This window comes from Schistocerca americana, chromosome 11 (genome assembly GCF_021461395.2).
Source record: "Schistocerca americana isolate TAMUIC-IGC-003095 chromosome 11, iqSchAmer2.1, whole genome shotgun sequence".
NCBI classification, from domain to species: Eukaryota; Metazoa; Arthropoda; class Insecta; order Orthoptera; family Acrididae; genus Schistocerca; species Schistocerca americana.
This window is the reverse complement of record NC_060129.1, coordinates 114,327,866-114,348,426: the sequence shown is the minus strand read 5'-3', so window position 1 is coordinate 114,348,426 and position 20,561 is coordinate 114,327,866. Positions and strand designations below refer to the sequence as shown.

The 20,561-nt window shown below is 45.8% G+C and overlaps 1 protein-coding gene across 1 annotated transcript in view; it reads left to right on the top strand.

Annotated features, from left to right (window-relative positions):
• The window catches only part of LOC124553584 (nostrin), a 141,477-nt gene that overhangs the window by 84,400 nt on the left and 36,516 nt on the right, over positions 1-20,561 (top strand). The window contains exon 6 of the mRNA XM_047127433.1: positions 11,807-12,031. Coding sequence (XP_046983389.1) covers positions 11,807-12,031 — 225 coding nt within the window. The remainder of the gene's footprint in view (positions 1-11,806; positions 12,032-20,561) is intronic.

Here is a 20,561-nt window from a genome sequence, read left to right as displayed (position 1 = left end):
ATCAGTCTACTGACTGCTTTGATCCGGCCCGCCACGAATTCCTTTCCTCTTCATCTCAGACTAGCACTTGCAACCTACGTCCTCAATTATTTGCTTGACGTATTCCAATCTCTGTCTTCCTCTACAGTTTTTGCCCTCTACAGCTCCCTCTAGTACCATGGAAGTCATTCCCTCATGTCTTAGCAGATGTCCTATCATCCTGTCCCCTCTCCTTATCAGTGTTTTCCACACATTCCTTTCCTCTCCGATTCTGCGTAGGACCTTAACAGTCTACCTAATTTTCAACATTCGTCTGTAGCGCCACATCTCAAATGCTTCGATTCTCTTCTGTTCCGGTTTTCCCACAGTCCATGTTTCACTACCATACAATGCTGTACTCCAGACGTACATCCTCAGAAATTTCTTCCTCAAATTAAGGCCGGTATTTGATATTAGTAGACTTCTCTTGGCTCGAAATGCCTTTTTTGCCATAGCGAGTCTGCTTTTGATGTCCTCCTTGCTCCGTCCGTCATTGGTTATTTTACTGCCTAGGTAGCAGAATTCCTTAACTTCATTTACTTCGTGACCATCAATCCTGATGTTAAGTTTCTCGCTGTTCTCATTTCTACTACTTCTCATTACCTTCTCGCTGTTCTCATTTCTACTACTTCACATTACCTTCGTCTTTCTCCGATTTACTCTCAGACCATACTGTGTACTCATTAGACTGTTCATTCCGTTCAGCAGATCATTTAATTCTTCTTCACTTTCACTCAGGATAGCAATGTCATTAGCGAATCGTATCATTGATATCCTTTCACCTTGTATTTTAATTCCACTCCTGAACCTTTCTTTTATGTCCATCATTCCTCCCTCGATGTACAGATTGAAGAGTAGGGGCAAAAGGCTATAGCCTTGTCTTACACCCTTCTTAATATGAGCACTTCGTTCTTGATCGTCCACTCTTATTATTCCCTCTTGGTTGTTGTACATATTGTATATGCCCCGTCCCTCCCTATAGCTTACCCCTACTTTTTTCAGGATCTCGAACAGCTTGCACCATTTTATATTGTCGAACGCTTTTTCCAGGTCGACAAATCCTATGAAAGTGTCTTGATTTTTCTTTAGCCTTGCTTCCATTATTAGCCGTAACGTCAGAATTGCCTCTCTCGTCCCTTTACTTTTCCTAAAGCCAAACTGACCGTCACCTAGCGCATTCTCAATTTTCTTTTCCATTCTTCTGTATATTATTCTTGTAAGCAGCTTCGATGCATGAGCTGTTAAGCTGATTGTGCGATAATTCTCGCACTTGTCAGCTCTTGCCGTCTTCGGAATTGTGTGGATGATGCTTTTCCGAAAGTCAGATGGTATATCGCCAGACTCATATATTCTACACACCAACGTGAATAGTCGTTTCGTTGCCACTTCCCCCAATGATTTTAGAAATTCTGATGGAATGTTATCTATCCCTTCTGCCTTATTTGACCGTAAGTTCTCCAAAGCTCTTTTAAATTCCGATTCTAATACTGGATCCCCTATCTCTTCTAAATCGACTCCTGTTTCTTCTTCTATCACATCAGACACCCTCATAGAGGCTTTCAGTGTATTCTTTCCACCTATCTGCTCTCTCCTCTGCATTTAACAGTGGAATTCCTGTTGCACTCTTAATGTTACCACCGTTGCTTTTAATGTCACCAAAGGTTGTTTTGACTTTCCTGTATGCTGAGTCTGTCCTTCCGACAATCAAATCTTTTTCGATGTCTTCACATCTTTCCTGCAGCCATTTCGTCTTAGCTTCCCTGCACTTCCTATTTATTTCATTCCTCAGCGACTTGTATTTCTGTATTCCTGATTTTCCCGGAACATGTTTGTACTTCCTCCTTTCATCAATCAACTGAAGTATTTCTTCTGTTACCCATGGTTTCTTCGCAGGTACCTCCTTTGTACCTATGTTTTCCTTCCCAACTTCTGTGATGGCCCTTTTTAGAGATGTCCATTCCTCTTCAGCTGTACTGCCTACTGCGCTATTCCTTATTGCTGTATCTATAGCGTTGGAGAACTTCAAACGTATCTCGTGATTCCTTAGTACTTCCGTATCCCACTTCTTTGCGTATTGATTCTTCCTGACTAATGTCTTGAACTTCAGCCTACTCTTCATCACTACTATATTGTGATCTGAGTCTATATGTGCTCCTGGGTACGCCTTACAATCCAGTATCTGATTTCGGAATCTCTGTCTGACCATGATGTAATCTAGTTGAAATCTTCCCGTATCTCCCGGCCTTTTCCAAGTATACCTCCTCCTCTTGTGATTCTTGAACAGGGTATTCGCTATTACTAGCTGAAACTTGTTACAGAACTCAGTTAGTCTTTCTCCTCTTTCATTCCTTGTCCCAAACCCATATTCTCCTGTAACCTTTTCTTCTACTCCTTCCCCTACAACTGTATTCCAGTCGCCCATGACTATTATATTTTCGTCCCCCTTTACATACTGCATTACCCTTTCAATATCCTCATACACTTTCTCTATCTGTTCATCTTCAGCTTGCGACGTCGGCATGTATACCTGAACTATCGTTGTCGATGTTGATCTGCTGTCGATTCTGATTAGAACAACCCGGTCACTGAACTGTTCACAGTAACACACCCTCTGCCCTACCTTCCTATTCATAACGAATCCTACACGTGTTATACCATTTTCTGCTGCTGTTGATATTACGCGATACTCATCTGACCAGAAATCCTTGTCTTCCTTCCACTTCACTTCACTGACCCCTACTATACCTAGATTGAGCCTTTGCATTTCCCTTTTCAGATTTTCTAGTTTCCCTACCACGTTCAAGCTTCTGACATTCCACGCCCCGACTCGTAGAACGTTATCCTTTCGTTGATTATTCAATCTTTTTCTTATGGTAACCTCCCCCTTGGCAGTCCCCTCCCGGAGATCCGAATGGGGGACTATTCCGGAATCTTTTGCCAATGGAGAAATCATCATGACACTTCTTCAATTACAGGCCACATGTCCTGTGGATACACGTTACGTGTCTTTAATGCAGTGGTTTCCATTGCCTTCTGCATCCTCATGTCGTTGATCATTGCTGATTCTTCCGCCTTTAGGGGCAATTTCCCACCCCTATGACAAGAGAGTGCCCTGAACCTCTATCCGCTCCTCTGCCCTCTTTGACAAGGCTGTTGGCAGAACGAGGCTGACTTCTTACGCCGGAAGTCTTCGGCCGCCAATGCTGATTATTTATCAAAATTTAGGCAGTGGCGGGGATCGAATCCGGGACCGAAGACGTTTTGATTATGAACCAAAGACGCTACCCCTAGACCACGGGTACTATGTGGCACAAAAGTGGTAGTCCGACCGCAATGCGGGAGGGGGGGGGGGGGGGCGTGTCTGTATGTCTCGCATAACAAGCCTTCCGATGTGAAGAAAAAGCACACTAGCTGCGTTAAAAAAAAAAAAAAAAGTTATCGCAACTAGTGTACTATTTCTTCACATCGGCATTGAAAAAAAATGTTGCTGAAAATAAAGAACTACAATCTAAATGACGAGATTCGTCTTTGCGGTGAGCGGAGACGTGTGAGAGGATATGGTGTCGTAATCGACGCTTGGCGCTACTAACAGAAACTGCACCTCGAAATTTTGACCCAACGTAGTTCGCTGGCGTTTGCAGAAATAAGAAAAAATAAAAAAATTGAAAAAAAAAGTTCTGCAACAACTCAGGCAGAACTCTTTGTACGAACCTCAAGTATAGTTGGACATTCAGGCGGCCAGGTAGAATATACGGCCCAATGAGAGTGTCGCCTACATCGTCAGCCCTGATATTCACAGCGAAACGTACTACATGGCGCGACTCTGCTACAGCGTCTGGATTTTCCTCATCGCACACCTGGCTATTCCTATTGTTCGAAATACCATCAGGATCAAATTAGGCCTCGTCAGTAAATAGCAAATCTGCAGAAAATCTGGTGGATTAATCCATTGGCGGAGCAACCATTGACACAGTGCGACCCTTGGTGCAAAGTCAGTCACAAGCATGGCATGGACTCGTTGTGGGTGATATGAGTGTAGTTGTTGGTGGAGCACTCGCCACTCGCTAGTAAGTGCAGAGCCCATTTTACGTGCAATACGACGAGTAGGGGAACTCGGGGCGGAACGGGATACTTAATGTTTAACAATTTATATAAAATAAGGGAACGCAAGGAAACACTTCTTAAAGTGATAAAAAATCATCTTGTGGTGTAACCTAATGCACCTTATTTTAAAATCACTTAAAGCAATACATTTTGCATTTTTTACAATTTTTCAAAGCAAGTCTTGCGTATTTCCCGTTCCGCTCCACCCACGGGGCAGAATGGGATAAGGCTATTTTTTGTTAAATTATTGCGTAAACGTTCAATTTGAATTACGAATATCGTATTAAACTATGACAAACTGTTGTATAACAGGCAATTCAGACTAAGGAATGTGTAATTTAAACAATTGGAAAGTCATTCTTCGAAATAAGAGAATATGTTAATGTCATTCTGAAGAATGTACAATGCTTAATAACCACCAAACCACTAACTAGTAGTGCTTTCGACAACAGTCACAAATCAGTATTTCCTCTTCATCTTCACTGTCTATGCCAGCACATGAATTGTGTGCCACTCTGGCATGCTACCCAGCCCTCATTATAAACGGAGTAGAAAGAAGTCTTCACAGTAGAGACACTCAGCATCCTCTCTGATTCTCTCTTCTCCATCATCTTCTTCCTTTTATTTTTCTTAAGGTCTTTGATGTCCTCTTTGGGTGCACAGTTAAGCTGCATTGCACCTGAGGTCTCTGTCCTGACATTGTTTATATTTGTGCACCCTCCTCCTTTCTGTAGGCCTACTTTACGTGCGACAGCACTCTGCAGTTCCTCCTTATAAGGAGAATCTGTTAATACGACGGTTTTTCCTTTTCTTGTAGTCCGCCGAGTATTTGGACAGATTAGTGGGATTGGAATGACAGCCTCGGGCGATATCTGGAAAGCTGAGTTGTTCGGCGAACATAGCTGGTTGGGAGAGTCTGGCATCCATGAACATCCAGGCTGGTGCTTTCTGCTTGCGTCAAAATATGACGGGGCAGAACGGGACACTATCCCATTCTGTCCCGTCCCGCTCCGCCCCAAGAGCACTTTTGAGGTTAACAACTTTTATGGTGTGTAATAACTGACGTATTTAAGCGCATTGAATAACTAAAGTATAACAAATGCCATGCACTTTAAGGGAATGTGTCTGTTTAGGGTATACAAGTAACAGCTTACCTGGCGTTGAAATTCACCAAACGTTAGAACAACGCAAGCGGTAACGTGACGGACAATTCACTTAGATCTCGCACTTCAAACTAAATCAGAATGGCTGCCCTCGCTTCCCTTCCATTCGGAGAAATAGTTACATGCCCATACAACAGGTTGCAGCACTCTCCAGTCTAGAAAAGAGCAATTTCCCATTGTGCCCCGCTATCCCGTTTTGCCCCGAGTTCTCCTACTTGCAGTGGGGTCCGCTGCAACACATTCCGGCACCTTCTCCTCAAAATCGGGTGTGCGAGTGGTCCTCACCATGCCAGGTCCCTCGATTCTTCTTTCCAATGAACCAGTCTGGCGCATTCGTCGTTCGACGGAAATAATCACTCGTTAGGATATCGTTCAAAAGGTCCAAATGGCTCTGAGCACTATGGGACTAAATTTCTGAGGTCATTAGTCCCCTAGAACTTAGAACTACTTACACCTAACTAACCTAAGGACATCACACACATCCATGCCCGAGGCAGGATTTGAACCTACGACAGTAGCGGTCTCGCGGTTCCAGACTGCAGCGCCTAGAACCGCACGGCCACACCGGCCGGCGATATCGTTCCCTGTGCAGCCTTTCAGCAGCGAGAGCACTGCAACATACTTCCCCCATACAGAAGGTGCATCGCAGTGAGATTTGCGAAACTGTACCGGTACTGTTACATCGTAAAGTTCTGTACTTCTCTGAATAACACTGAGTAATAAATGGGTCTGTCGTTGATTCATAGTACGCTCTGCCCTGGGTCAATGTAAATACGATGCAACAAAAAAATGGCTCCAACCACTATGGGACTTAACATCTGAGGTCATCAGTTCCCTAGAACTTAGAACTACTTAAACCTAACTAACCTAAGGACATCACACACATCCATGCCTGAGGCAGGATTCGAACCAGCGACCGTAGCGGCAGAGCGCTTGCGGACTCAAGCTCCTAGAACCGCTCGGCCATAACGGCCGTCTACGATACAACAGTGCCTCCTTGCTGTTGTTGTTGTTGTTGTTGTGGTCTTCAGTCCTGAGACTGGTTTGATGCAGCTCTCCACGCTACTCTATCCTGTGCAAGTTTCTTCATCTCCCAGTACCTACTGCAGCCTACATCCTTCTGAACCTACTGCAGCCTACATCCTTCTGAATCTACTCAGTGTAAACATCTCTTGGTCTCCCTCTACGATTTTTACCCTCCACGCTGCCCAACAATACTAAATTGGTGATCCGTTGATGCTTCAGAATATGTCCTGCCAACCGATCCCTTCTTCTAGTCAAGTTGTGCCACAAACTTCTCTTCTCCCCAATTCTGTTCAATGCCTCCTCATTAGTTATATGATCTACCCATCTAATTTTCAGCATTCTTCTGTAGCGCCACATTTCGGAAGCTTCTATTATCTTCTTGTCCAAACTATTCATCGCCCACGTTTCACTTCCATACATCTCTACACGCCATATCAATACTTGCAGAAGCGACTTCCTGACACTTAAATATATACTCGATTTTAATATATTTCTGTTCTCCGGAAACGCTTTCCTTGCCATTGCCAGTCTACATTTTATATCCTCTCTACTTCGACCATCATCAGTTATTTTGCTCCCCAAATTGCAAAACTCCTTTACTACTTTAAGCGTCTCATTTCCTAATCTAATTCCTGCAGCACCACCCGATTTAATTCGACTACATTCCATTATCCTCGTTTTGCTTCTGTTGGTGTTCATCTTATATCCTCCTATCAAGACACTGTCCACTGCGTTCAGCTGCTTTTCCAGGTCCTTTGCTGTCTCTGACAGAATTACAATGTCATCGGCGAACCTCAAGGTTTTTATTTCTTCTCCGTGGATTTTAATACCTACTCCGAACTTTTCTTTTGTTTCCTTCACTGCTTGCTCGATATACAGATTGAATAACATCGGGGAGAGGCTACAACCCTGTCTCACTCCGTTTCTAACCACTGCTTCCCTTTCATGCCAGTTCTTATGGACAAGTAAAGTAAACATCACCTGCATCATGACTCCCTGGTAATGGGGTTCGTCTTCCTTGTTTACTTGCAGGAAATCAGGAAATAAAGAATGTACAGTCGTGGACAAAACGAGAGAGACCCCTCACCTTGTCGTTATGCTGATCCGCACAGCTTTAAAGTCTGCTACACAGCGTAACAGGCAGGGCGACGAAGTCCTACCATCCCGAACTTTGTCAGTCTGTTTTCAATAATGGTTATGACTAGATTAAGCTGATTAGTATGTTAAACACAACACGTAAATATAATATATAAGTTGAAGAAGAAAGGCTAAGTGGTATGCACCGTGCTAATAAAAATGAATTTCAGCTTATCCAGATAATATAACTGTTTCAGTAAGATAAAGTACCCCAGATCGTTATGAAATAGCAATATATTATGCGCATTCGGCCTCGAAATGCTCTGTGTCAACGTACAGACCAGTCATACTGGATTACCGTTGCTGACCTACCATGAAAGTGATCAAATTTAGTAATGCGTGAAGATGCATAACGAAATTCAGTTAAAAATCATTCAGTGCCACACATAAGTCAATTCAGTTATTGACAGAAGCGCAAAAAGTAGGCAGTAACAAGTATGAATTTCTACAAGATTTTCGTATTTACATCCACAGGGCGCCGGTACAGAGTAAAGGTAGCAAAAAAACGTATTGGTGGCGCGAGTATTTCTTAAAATTGTTTTACTGATAGTCTATCTGTCTCCATCGAGATTAGAACCGAAAACAAACCACAACTCCCTTGCAGTAGCAAACACCTTTCATTACGCTAGCAGACAACGCAGGCAAAAAGCCCTCTATTATTACCCCAGACATGAATAAGCCGGCAATTTGGCAATGGAAATGGCAAAATGATCTGCAGTTTCTGTTCCATAGATCTTTCTGGACTCAAAAATATGAATTTTCTATCTTTATGTCACCACTTATGTGACAATCATTCAGAATGTGTATCGAAATAATAAAATACTGTTATTAGCGAGTAAATTTAGTAGGATAATTCTGCACCACCCCAGGAAATAAACGGCGAAGTAGCTGCCAAACGTATTCTACAATGTTTGGAATCCTCCATCAGACTCGCCACAGCCAGGAAACGTCCATTAGCCGAAGCGTTTCGTAAGCTATGGGAATGCTCGCACTTCTAAAACGTGGTGGCATTAATACTAGGATCTGAATTATCACGTGTATAGGCAAAGAAGAAAGATTAAGAAAAGGCAAACCTACGTTTCTAGCATTTGTAGACTTAGAGAAAGCTTTTGACAACGTTAACTGGAATACTCTCTTTCAAATTCTGAAGGTGGCAGGGGTAAAATACAGGGAGCGAAAGGCTATTTACAATTTGTACAGAAACCAGATGGCAGTTATAAGAGTCGAGGGGCATGAAAGGGAAGCAGTGGTTGGGAAAGGAGTGAGACAGGGTTGTAGCCTCTCCCCGATGTTATTCAATCTTTATATTGAGCAAGCAGTAAAGGAAACAAAAGAAAAATTCGAAGTAGGTATTAAAATTCATGGAGAAGAAATAAAAACTTTGAGGTTCGCCGATGACATTGTAATTCTGTCAGAGACAGCAAAGGACTTGGAAGAGCAGTTGAACGGAATGGACAGTGTCTTGAAAGGAGGATATAAGATGAACATCAACAAAAGCAAAACGAGGATAATGGAATGTAGTCGAAGTAAATCGGGTGATGCTGAGGGTATTAGATTAGGAAATGAGACACTTAAAGTAGTAAAGGAGTTTTGCTATTTAGGGAGTAAAATAACTGATGATGGTCGAAGAAGACAGGATATAAAATGTAGACTGGCAATGGGAAGGAAATCGTTTCTGAAGAAGAGAAATTTGTTAACATCGAGTATAGATTTAAGTGTCAGGAAGTCGTTTCTGAAAGTATTTGTATGGAGTGTAGCCATGTATGGAAGTGAAACATGGACGATAACCAGTTTGGACAAGAAGAGAATAGAAGCTTTCGAAATGTGGTGCTACAGAAGAATGCTGAAGATAAGGTGGGTAGATCACGTAACTAATGAGGAGGTATTGAATAGGATTGGGGAGAAGAGAAGTTTGTGGCACAACTTGACTAGAAGAAGGGTTGGGTTGGTAGGACATGTTTTGAGGCATCAAGGGATCACAAATTTAGCATTGGAGGGCAGCGTGGAGGGTAAAAATCGTAGAGGGAGACCAAGAGATCAATACACTAAGCAGATTCAGAAGGGTGTAGGTTGCAGTAGGTACTGGGAGATGAAGAAGCTTACACAGGATAGAGTAGCATGGAGAGCTGCATCAAACCAGTGTTAGGACTGAAGACCACAACAACAACAACAACAGGCAAATGGATTTTATTTGCTTTCCTGTAAACGTGATTTGGATCGAAAGCGTAGCTACGAGTAATATGCTGATGTATCGACTGCAACTAGAACATTTTGAATAATGTGTAGGGGGAATTATTTATGCGGCCCTCATCTTCAGTAACTGTCGTAGCTATTTTCGTTGTTAGGATTTCGTCACCTAAATTGGCAGAAATGGAACCCTAGTAGTCTCAATTTCTTGACCATCTATCTGTCTGTGCATAGTATGTTGGTAGGACTTCGTCGCCTTGCCTGTTATGCTGTGTAGCAGACTTTAAAGCTGTGTGGATCAGCATAACGAAAAGGTGAGGGGTCTCTCTCGTTTTGTCTACGACTGTACATGTAAGTAAACAGCACAGTACATGAAAACTTGTAGACATGTTAGTTGTAGACAAACTAGAAAACAGTAATGCTAGACAGAGCGGTGGACAATTTCACATGTATGTTACAGAAAGGTACGGCCAAACTTTCAGGAAACATTGCTCACACACAAAGAAAGAAAATATGTTATGTGGTCATATGTCCGGAAACGCTTACTCTCCATGTTAGAGCTCATTTTATTACTTCTCTTCAAATCACATTAATCATGGAATGGAAACACACAGCAACAGAACGTACCAGCGTGACTTCAAACACTTTGTTACAGGGAATGTTCAAAATGTCCTCCGTTAGCGAGGATACATGCATCCACCCTTCGTCGCACGGAATCCCTGATGCGCTGATGCAGCCCTGGAGAATGGCGTATTGTATCACAGCCGTCCACAATACGAGCACGAAGAGTCTCTAAATTTGGTACCGGGGTTGCGTATACAAGAGCTTTCAAATGCCTCCATAAATGAAAGTCAAGTGGGTTGAGGTCAGGAGAGCGTGGAGGCCACGGAATTGGTCCGCCTCTACAAATCCATCGGTCACCGAATCTGTTGTTGAGAAGCGTACGAACACTTCGACTGAAATGTGCAGGAGCTCCATCGTGCACGAACCACATGTCGTGTCGTGCTTGTAAAGGCACATGTTCTAGCAGCACAGGTAGAGTATCCCGTATGAAATCATGATAACGTGCTCCATTGAGCGTAGGTGGAAGAACGTGGGGCCCAATCGAGACATCACCAACAATGCCTGCCCAAACGTTCACAGAAAATCTGTGTTGATGACGTGATTGCACAATTGCGTGCGGATTCTCGTCAGCCCACACATGTTGATTGTGAAAATTTACAATTTGATCACGTTGGAATGAAGCCTCATCCGTAAAGAGAACATTTGCAGTGAAATGAGGATTGACACATTGTCGGATGAACCATTCGCAGAAGTGTACCCGTGGAGGCCAATCAGCTGCTGCTAGTGCCTGCACACGCTGTACACGGTACGGAAACAACTGGTTCTCCCGTAGCACTCTCCATACAGTGACGTGGTCAACGTTACCTTGTACAGCAGCAACTTCTCTGACGCTGACATTAGGGTTATCGTCAACTGCACGAAGAATTGCCTCGTCCATTGCAGGTGTCCTCGTCGTTCTAGGTCTTCCCCAGTCGCGAGTCATAGGCTGGAATGTTCCGTGCTCCCCAAGACGCCGATCAATTGCTTCGAACGTCTTCCTGTCGGGACACCTTCGTTCTGGAAATCTGTCTCGATAAAACGTACCGCGCCACGGCTATTGCCCCGTGCTAATCCGTACATCAAATGGGCATCTGCCAACTCCGCATTTGTAAACATTGCACTGACTGCAAAACCACGTTCGTGATGAACACTAACCTGTTGATGCTAACGTACTGATGTGCTCGATGCTAGTACTGTAGAGCAATGAGTCGCATGTCAACACAAGGACCGAAATCGACATTACCTTCCTTCAATTGGGCCAACTGGCGGTGAATCGAGGAAGTACAGTGCATACTGACGAAACTAAAATGAGCTCTAACATGGAAATTAAGCGTTTCTGGACACATGTCCACATAACATCTTTTCTTTATTTGTGTGTTAGGAATGTTTTCTGAAAGTTTGGCCGTACCTTTTTGTAACAATCTCCTTCAGCTGGCTTCTCCTACTCCAGGTGCCCCTACCTCGTATTGTTCAGTGGAGCACTGTCTATGTCCTGTTGCATTTTTGGGGAAACGATGTATTGGCGCCACTTCGAGGTGAGGTCTCTTACGTACGTTGTGTGCCGGCAGCTGCAGCAGAAGCGCCGCAAGGCCGAGGAGTGCGTGAAGCGCGCCGACGTGGAGTACTGGGGGTGCTGCGTGCGCGCCGAGCGGTCGCGCCTGGAGTGGGAGGCGGCGGTGAGCAGGGGCGGCCGCTGCCTCCGGGCGCTGGACCAGGACCGGCTGGAGGCCGCCGCCGGGCTCGCCTCCAGGCACCTCGCCCTGCTGGACCAGCTGGCGCCCCGGCTGCTCCAGGTAAGTAACACACCACCTTCCGCCGGCACGTCCAGCAGCTGCTACAGGGCGGTTCAAAAGTCGTCTAGAGCAGGGGTCTCCAAACTTCTTAGTCCGCGGGCCACATTGACCTCTCCAGGAAGTCATAAGGGCCAAGATCTACCCAGTGGGATTAAAGCACCCTGGCACTCCATGGTCACCGTAATGTAAGGCTAAAGGAAAGATGAAATCGCAAAAATCTAAGGTTGTAGCAATAGCTAGCACTGAAACGAACTACGATTTTTATTTAGTTACATAATTTTGATTGGTGGGCGTACCTGACCCAAATTCTGGCGTATTTTATTCTGGCGAATTTCACCGATTATGTCACTGCACATTCTTCACGAAAGCGCCCTGCAAAGTTAACGAAATCTCAAAATCATTGTTAGCAACAGTATTACTAGGGTGACCAGATGCTATTGTTTAAAAAGGAGGTCAAACAGCTTCAAGAAGGAGGACAAAGGAAGAAAAAAGAGGACACATCAAACAGGTCAACTGCAGACGAGGATACCACCCGTCAGATTTGGACGAGTCACATGACTGCCGGGAATTACCGGTAAAACTAGTAGTTGATTGTTACTGATGGTCGGGTGGTGGTTAACTGAGCAATAAAAAAAATAAAAAAAACCATTGATTGTGGCGACAGTGTGGCGTCAATTGTTCTGTTATTTCAACAACACGGAATTGTTTACAAAGCGAAAAACGTAAGACTATTCACCTCCCTTCATTCGACGCACCGCTACCAACATCTACAATTCAAGCAGCAGCTGACGACATGTAAACTGCACTTTAATCTTCCGAATACAAATAAATTGAATGACTATGAAACAATAAAATAAAACCACGACAGTTAATGTGTCATTTCTTACCTTTATTAGCCACTGAGACGTACGTTCTAGCTCCACATATCCCACATTCCGCTTCAAATTCATTTCTCCCTTTCTTGAAAGTTGGATATTTGCAGGAAAGGACATTGGAAATGTACACTTTCGTTTAGGCATAGCCGAATATTTTACGTAACTCAGTCGGTTAAAAATTACTCTCACAAATCATACGTGCACTACAGGGAGCCAAGCCAATACATAGCGAAGGTACGAAACGAAAATTTTAAATAATCGATATTTGCATTCGCTTATAGGTCGATCAACGATAACATCGGCGATCCTGGTGCCACCTACTAACACCGCCTTCGTGCGAGTTTATCACGAAGGCTGTGCCAATACTTAAAGTATTTAAGAAAAGAGCAATAGAACGGGACGAATTGTAAATTTAACTGCATTACGTTCAACTTTGCGAAAAAGTCGGACACTGTAAAGATCCGCCCGGACCCCGGACAAAGAGCTAAAAAGGAGGACGTGTCCGGATTAACCCGGACGTCTGGTCACCCTAACTATTACTGCAAGACGTAACAGAGGTAGAGTATGTCAACGCATTGTTGTTTCAAGCGGCGCAACAATAAGTGTAGTTATGTAGTCTTGTAGCGAGTAGCAGAGCCAATGTCGCGGTGTATTGGTCACGATACGCCTCGAAACTCAATTGTTGGCAGTACAGGCACCACCTCAAATACTTGGCGGACCGGATACCAGGGATGCCCGGCCAGCTAAGGCAGGCCGCTTTCTGCCCGCGGACCATACTTTGGAGACCCCTGGTCTAGAGCTACTGGACAGCAAGCACAGGGTGCTCAGCTCACTTCCTGGAGTCCAGCACAGGCAGGCCATACAACGTGGTTTAATAAGTCCTCTGCATAAGCTGAAATTGATCTCCGTGCAAATGGAACATATCGTACAGGATGGTTCACAAGTCCAGTTTACCTCGCAGTTCGGATATACAGGGTGATTTTTTCCACCTTGTACAAATTATGGAGATTGATTGATGAGAGGACAGGGAACAAAAGAGGTCCAATGAACTTACGTCCGGAGATGCATGGTTTCCATGCTACAGACCATTTGTATTGTATATTAAACTGGAGGCCTAGAAACAATGGAGAGGCTTCGTCCCGCCGTAGTCCTCAGTGGTTCATAACCCCACAGCAGTCGACCCACCCCACCGCCGCCCCACACCGAGCCCAGGGTTACTGTGCGGTTCAGCCTCCAGTGGACCCCGCCGGGAACGTCTCATACCAGACGTGTGTAGCCCCAAATGTTTGCGTGGTAGAGTAATTATGGTGGACGCATACATGGAGACAGTGTTTGCGCAGCAATCAAAATGGTTCAAATGGCTCTGAGCACTATGGGACTCAACTGCTGTGGTCATAAGTCCCCTAGAACTTAGAACTACTTAAACCTAACTAACCTAAGGACAGCACACAACACCCAGCCATCACGAGGTAGAGAAAATCCCTGACCCCGCCGGGAATCGAACCCGGGAACCCGGGCGTGGGAAGCGAGAACGCTACCGCACGACCACTAGATGCGGGCGCGCAGCAATCGCCGACACAGTGTAGCTGAGGCGGAATAAGGGGAACCAGCCAGCATTCCCTGAGGGAAATGGAAAACCGCCTAAAAACCATCCACAGGCTGTCCGGCACACCGCAACTCGACACTTTTCCGCCGGGCTGATTCGTGCCGGAGACCGGCACGCCTTCCCGCTCGGGAAGCAACGCGTTAGACCGCGCGGCTAGCCGGTCATACATTGTTGTCAGTCATACATTGTTGTCAGTCATACATCGTTGCAGACACTGCGGTCCAATACGCGCTATGCCATGCAGCCACAGTTTCAGTATGCGTGGTTCCTCCTGCCATACTCATAGCTAATGTCGTGTCCGATTCACTTCTCTCGCTGACTCACCTTTGTAGTGGATGTGATACGGTGTTGTACTCAATGGTTCTGTATTCGAATCGAGAGCTTGCCGACATGGTGCTGCTCACAGGAAAGGCAAACGGCAACAGGCGGCGGGCAGCGGCGTTGTATCAGCAGACCTATCCCCAATCCAGTGTGCGATTTGTGCTTTTATCAGTGGGGGTGGATGTCTTAGGGGGTTAGTATAACTACATATGTTTCCAGAATGAGATTTTCACTCTGCAGCGGAGTGTGCGCTGGTATGAAACTTCCTGGCAGATTAAAACTGTGTGCCCGACCGAGACTCGAACTCGGGACCTTCGCAGGAGAGCTTCTGTAAAGTTTGGAAGGTAGGAGACGAGGTACTGGCAGAAGTAAAGCTGTGAGTACCGGGCGTGAGTCGTGCTTCGGTAGCTCAGTTTGTAGAGCACTTGCCCACGAAAGGCTAAGGTCCCGAGTTCGAGTCTCGGTAGTGCACACAGTTTTAATCTGCCAGGAAGTTTCAATTACATATGTTACTAGCTTGGACCGCGGCGTTACCCATGGTTAAACAGTTATTTATAAATAGATGTTAATGCCGAAACTCACTATTCACGCGTATGCACTATCAGAAAAGCCATCCCTTGTTATATCTTTAAAAGTACATTATAGGTAAAGCTTAGTTACGAAATCATCTACGTACAGGTATACGACGGGAATTAAAAAATAAAGGCACATCTGTAAAAAGCTGCACTTATCCTGATGATAGAAAACTGATACATGCGTTATTTTTCTACGTAACCTCCCTGGACTTCAATGCAGTTTTCCCAACGTTTTACGAGTTTTTTTTTTCATCAGAAAATACGTTTTTCGGTTGCATCTGTAACCAATTTTGCACCGCAGCAATGCCGTCTTCATCACTTTCAAATCTTCTTCCCTGTAGTGCTTCCGTTAAGGGTCCAAACATGTGAAAATCACTTGGAGCCAGGTCTGGACTGTGTGGTGGATGTTCCAGCACCTCGAATCTCAACTTCTTTTTGCGTCGGCTGTCCGTTTGGCAGGATGTGGGCGAGCGTTATCTTGCTGCAGGATGACACCTCTTCAGAGTTTTCCACGTCGTTTGGACCTGATTGCAGGTTTTAGTTTCGTACGCAACACATCACATCCACCATACAATACAGACCTGACTCTAAAGCCTCGTTTACGCTGGGGCGGCGTCTTTCAACATTGTGGCATGCTACGGAAATGTGGCGTGCGTCGTGTTGTAGCATGCTACAACAGGCAACATCTTGCGGCGTATGTTGCGTGCGGCAGGTTAATTTATACCAGAGCAACAGAATTTGTGCCACACGTGTGTCGGTCTTGCAGTATAAAGGATGGTAAAGTATCGCAGCGGCGGCCTACTTGGTAGTTGCACATGCAGCCAACAACGGAAATGAAAACCAAAGGAAAAGAAAACGATGGTGGAAGAGAAGAGTATTTAAAGAAGGTCCACGAAGTAGTATCTCAGGAACTAGAATCAGACGGTGGTGCGTTATTTAGTAATGTGTTCTTTCGTCCGAGGCGCGTTACTCCGCGCCATACCGTTGCCAGAAGCTGGCCTAACGGTGAATGTTCGCACAGGCACCGGGCCGGTCGCCACCCTGTGTCAGGGCCCGGGGTGGGAACTTCAGCCCCCAGATCACCCAACTCTGCGGTACGGCTGCTGCGGTATGACTGACACACTACTTCCCTCGCAAGCTCGCAAGTAAACGGATGACGCACCTTAGGCGAAAGCAACAATGACAACATGAGAACGATCATTTAGTTCTAAATGTTTTGAAATGCTTAACTATTAATAGTAAGACCGTATTAAAAACTTTCAGTATTCGGCTCCACAAATTTAAATTATATGTAAAGTTTTACTCCAGTTCGTGGGAAATAAACATCCCAGGTAGGGATGCATAAACTAAAGCCAGAGGAGTTTGGTTGGTTGTTTTGGGGAAGGAGACCAGACAGCGAGGTCATCGGTCTCATCGGATTAGGGAAGGATGGGGAAGGAAGTCGGCCGTGCCCTTTGAAAGGAACCATCCCGGCATTTGCCTGGAGCGATTTAGGAAAATCACGGAAAACCTAAATCAGGATGGCCGGACGCGGGATTGAACCGTCGTCCTCCCGAATGCGAGTCCAGTGTCTAACCACTGCGCCACCGCGCTCGGTAGCCAGAGGAGGGGATGGTCTGATGCAGAGGGGGGGGAAATCCCCCCCCCCCATCCCTCCCCCCCCCCCTGCAAATCGCACACTGCTCCAATGACAAGAAGCGCAGCATCCAATGTTTGCAACAGTGTTTCGCTGTTTCTCTGAGACAGGGTCGTTTCAGGAAGCAGGAAATCGTGAAGGGCGTACCCAAAATGTTGGGACACCAGACTTGGAGGAAAATGTGATAAACACTGTGGAAGGCGACTGCCGTGTCAGTACCAGGCAGTACAGGGTAAGCCAGACGACCGTGTGGGACATTCTCCGTGACAGTTGGTGCTGCCTTTGTCACTTACAGCGTGTGGAGGGCTTACTAGCGACAGACTTTCCACATCGGGAGCAGTTTTGTCAGTGGTTTCTTCTCCAGGCAACCACGATTCCGGGATTTGCGTCATCCCTAATGAGGCCAATTTTACTCGCGGTGGTATCTTCAACTTTCATAACAGTCATCTGTGAGATAGTATGCAGAACTTCCATGGTGTGGTGGTAGCGAATTATCATCATCGGCGCAGGCGGAATTTGTGGGCTGGAATAACTGGCGACCGTATTTTGGCGCCAGTCTTCCTTCCACGCCGCCTAACAGGCCGGAAGTATCGGCGTTTCTTGCCGGTCACTTTGCCTCCCCTGCTGAAAGAAGTGGCATTGATTCGAAGCATTATGCGTCTACTACATGATGGTGCTCCAGCCCACTTCGCCGTTAACTGTCCGGAAGCGTCTCAATCGTGTCTTCCCTGGTCGATGGATCGGACGAGGGGGTCCAGTTGCATGGGTTGCTCGTTCACTGCATCTTAGCCCGTGCGATTTCTGGCTATGGGGCCATCTCGAAAGTACAGGGCTATTAGAAATGATTGAAGCGATTTCATAAATTCACTGTAGCTCCATTCATTGACATATGGTCACGACACACTACAGTTACGTAGAAAAACTCATAAAGTTTTGTTCGGCTCAAGCCGCACTTCAGGTTTCTGCCGCCAGAGCGCTCGAGAGTGCAGTGAGACAAAGTGGCGACAGGAGCCGAGGAAGCGTATGTCGTGCTTGAAATGCACTCACATCAGTCAGTCATAACAGTGCAACGACACTTCAGGACGAAGTTCAACAAAGATCCACCAACTGCTAACTCCATTCGGCGATGGTATGCGCAGTTTACATCTTCTGGATACCTCTGTAAGGGGAAATCAACGGGTCGGCCTGCGGTGAGCGAAGAAACGGTTGAACGCGTGCGGGCAAGTTTCACGCGTAGCCCACGGAAGTCGACGAATAAAGCAAGCAGGGAGCTAAACGTACCACAGCCGACGGTTTGGAAAATCTTACGGAAAAGGCTAAAGCACAAGCCTTACCGTTTACAATTGCTACAAGCCCTGACACCTGATGACAAAGTCAAACGGTTTGAATTTTCGGCGCGGTTGCAACAGCCCATGGAAGAGGATGCGTTCAGTACGAAACTTTCAGTGATGAAACAACATTTTTTCTTAATGGAGAAGTGAACAGACACAATGTGCGAATCTGGGCGGTAGAGAATCCTCACGCATTCGTGCAGCAAATTCGCAATTCACCAAAAGTTAACGTGTTTTGTGCAATCTCACGGTTTAAAGTTTACGGCCCCTTTTTCTTCTGCGAAAAAAACGTTACAGGACACGTGTATCTGGACATGCTGGAAAATTGGCTGATGCCACAACTCGAGACCGACAGCGCCGACTTCATCTTTCAACAGGATGGTACTCCACCGCACTTCCATCATGATGTTCGGCATTTCTTAAACAGGAGATTAGAAAACCGATGGATCGGTCGTGGTGGAGATCATGATCAGCAATTCATGTCATGGCCTCCACGCTCTCCCGACTTAACCCCGTGCGATTTCTTTCTGTGGGGTTATGTAAAAGATTCAGTGTTTAAACCTCCTCCACCAAGAAACGTGCCAGAACTGCGAGCTCGCATCAACGATACTTTCGAACTCATTGATGGGGACATGCTGCGCCGAGTGTGGGAGGAACTTGATTATCGGCTTGATGTCTGCCGAATCACATTTGTGAATGCCTAAAAAAACTTTTTGAGTTTTTGTATGTGTGTGCAAAGCATTGTGAAAATATCTCAAATAACAAAGTTATTGTAGAGCTGTGAAATCGCTTCAATCATTTGTAATAACCCTGTATTGTGTGCCCAGAGCCCATTCCAGATATGTAGGCACTAGAGCATCATATTCATGCTACCTTTTGACACTGTTCGGATGCAGCCTGGCAGATGTGAGCGTGTGAGACATAACATGCGTTGAGGCACACGGAAACCATTTTCAACACGTATTGTAACTGTGACTGCTTGGTGCTGCGCGTATTACACTGCAGTCTCTGTAACAAAGCATCATTGAATAAATGAGCTCCTGCGTGGAAACCACACACTTCCGAACATAAATTCATTAGATCTTTTTTGTTCTGTATTCTCTCATCGATCAATCGCTAAGAGTTTGTGGACGATGGAAAAAACATCACCGTGTACAGCGTGTTTACTCAGTTCTGTCCACCTGCCTACAACCAACACAGACAGGCTGTACAAGGTGTTTGACAACTTCTCTGTACTTGCTGAAATGGTTCTAACGTACAGGTAGAACAGGTGGTACAGGTGGTAAAAGTAGTGCACGTATCATAGTTTTAGCGGAGATTGAGGCCTGGTGGATAACGGGAAGAGAGGATATATTGAAGTTCCCATCTCCGGAGTTCGGATAGGTTGGTGTTAACCTACAGGTAGAACAGGTGGTACAGGGTGGTACACAAGTAGTGCACGTATCATACACTCCTGGAAATTGAAATAAGAACACCGTGAATTCATTGTCCCAGGAAGGGGAAACTTTATTGACACATTCCTGGGGTCAGATACATCACATGATCACACTGACAGAACCACAGGCACATAGACACAGGCAACAGAGCATGCACAATGTCGGCACTAGTACAGTGTATATCCACCTTTCGCAGCAATGCAGGCTACTATTCTCCCATGGAGACGATCGTAGGGATGCTGGATGTAGTCCTGTGGAACGGCTTGCCATGCCATTTCCACCTGGCGCCTCAGTTGGACCAGCGTTCGTGCTGGACGTGCAGACCGCGTGAGACGACGCTTCATCCAGTCCCAAACATGCTCAATGGGGGACAGATCCGGAGATCTTGCTGGCCAGGGTAGTTGACTTACACCTTCTAGAGCACGTTGGGTGGCACGGGGTACATGCGGACGTGCATTGTCCTGTTGGAACAGCAAGTTCCCTTGCCGGTCTAGGAATGGTAGAACGATGGGTTCGATGACGGTTTGGATGTACCGTGCACTATTCAGTGTCCCCTCGACGATCACCAGTGGTGTACGGCCAGTGTAGGAGATCGCTCCCCACACCATGATGCCGGGTGTTGGCCCTGTGTGCCTCGGTCGTATGCAGTCCTGATTGTGGCGCTCACCTGCACGGCGCCAAACACGCATACGACCATCATTGGCACCAAGGCAGAAGCGACTCTCATCGCCGAAGACGACACGTCTCCAT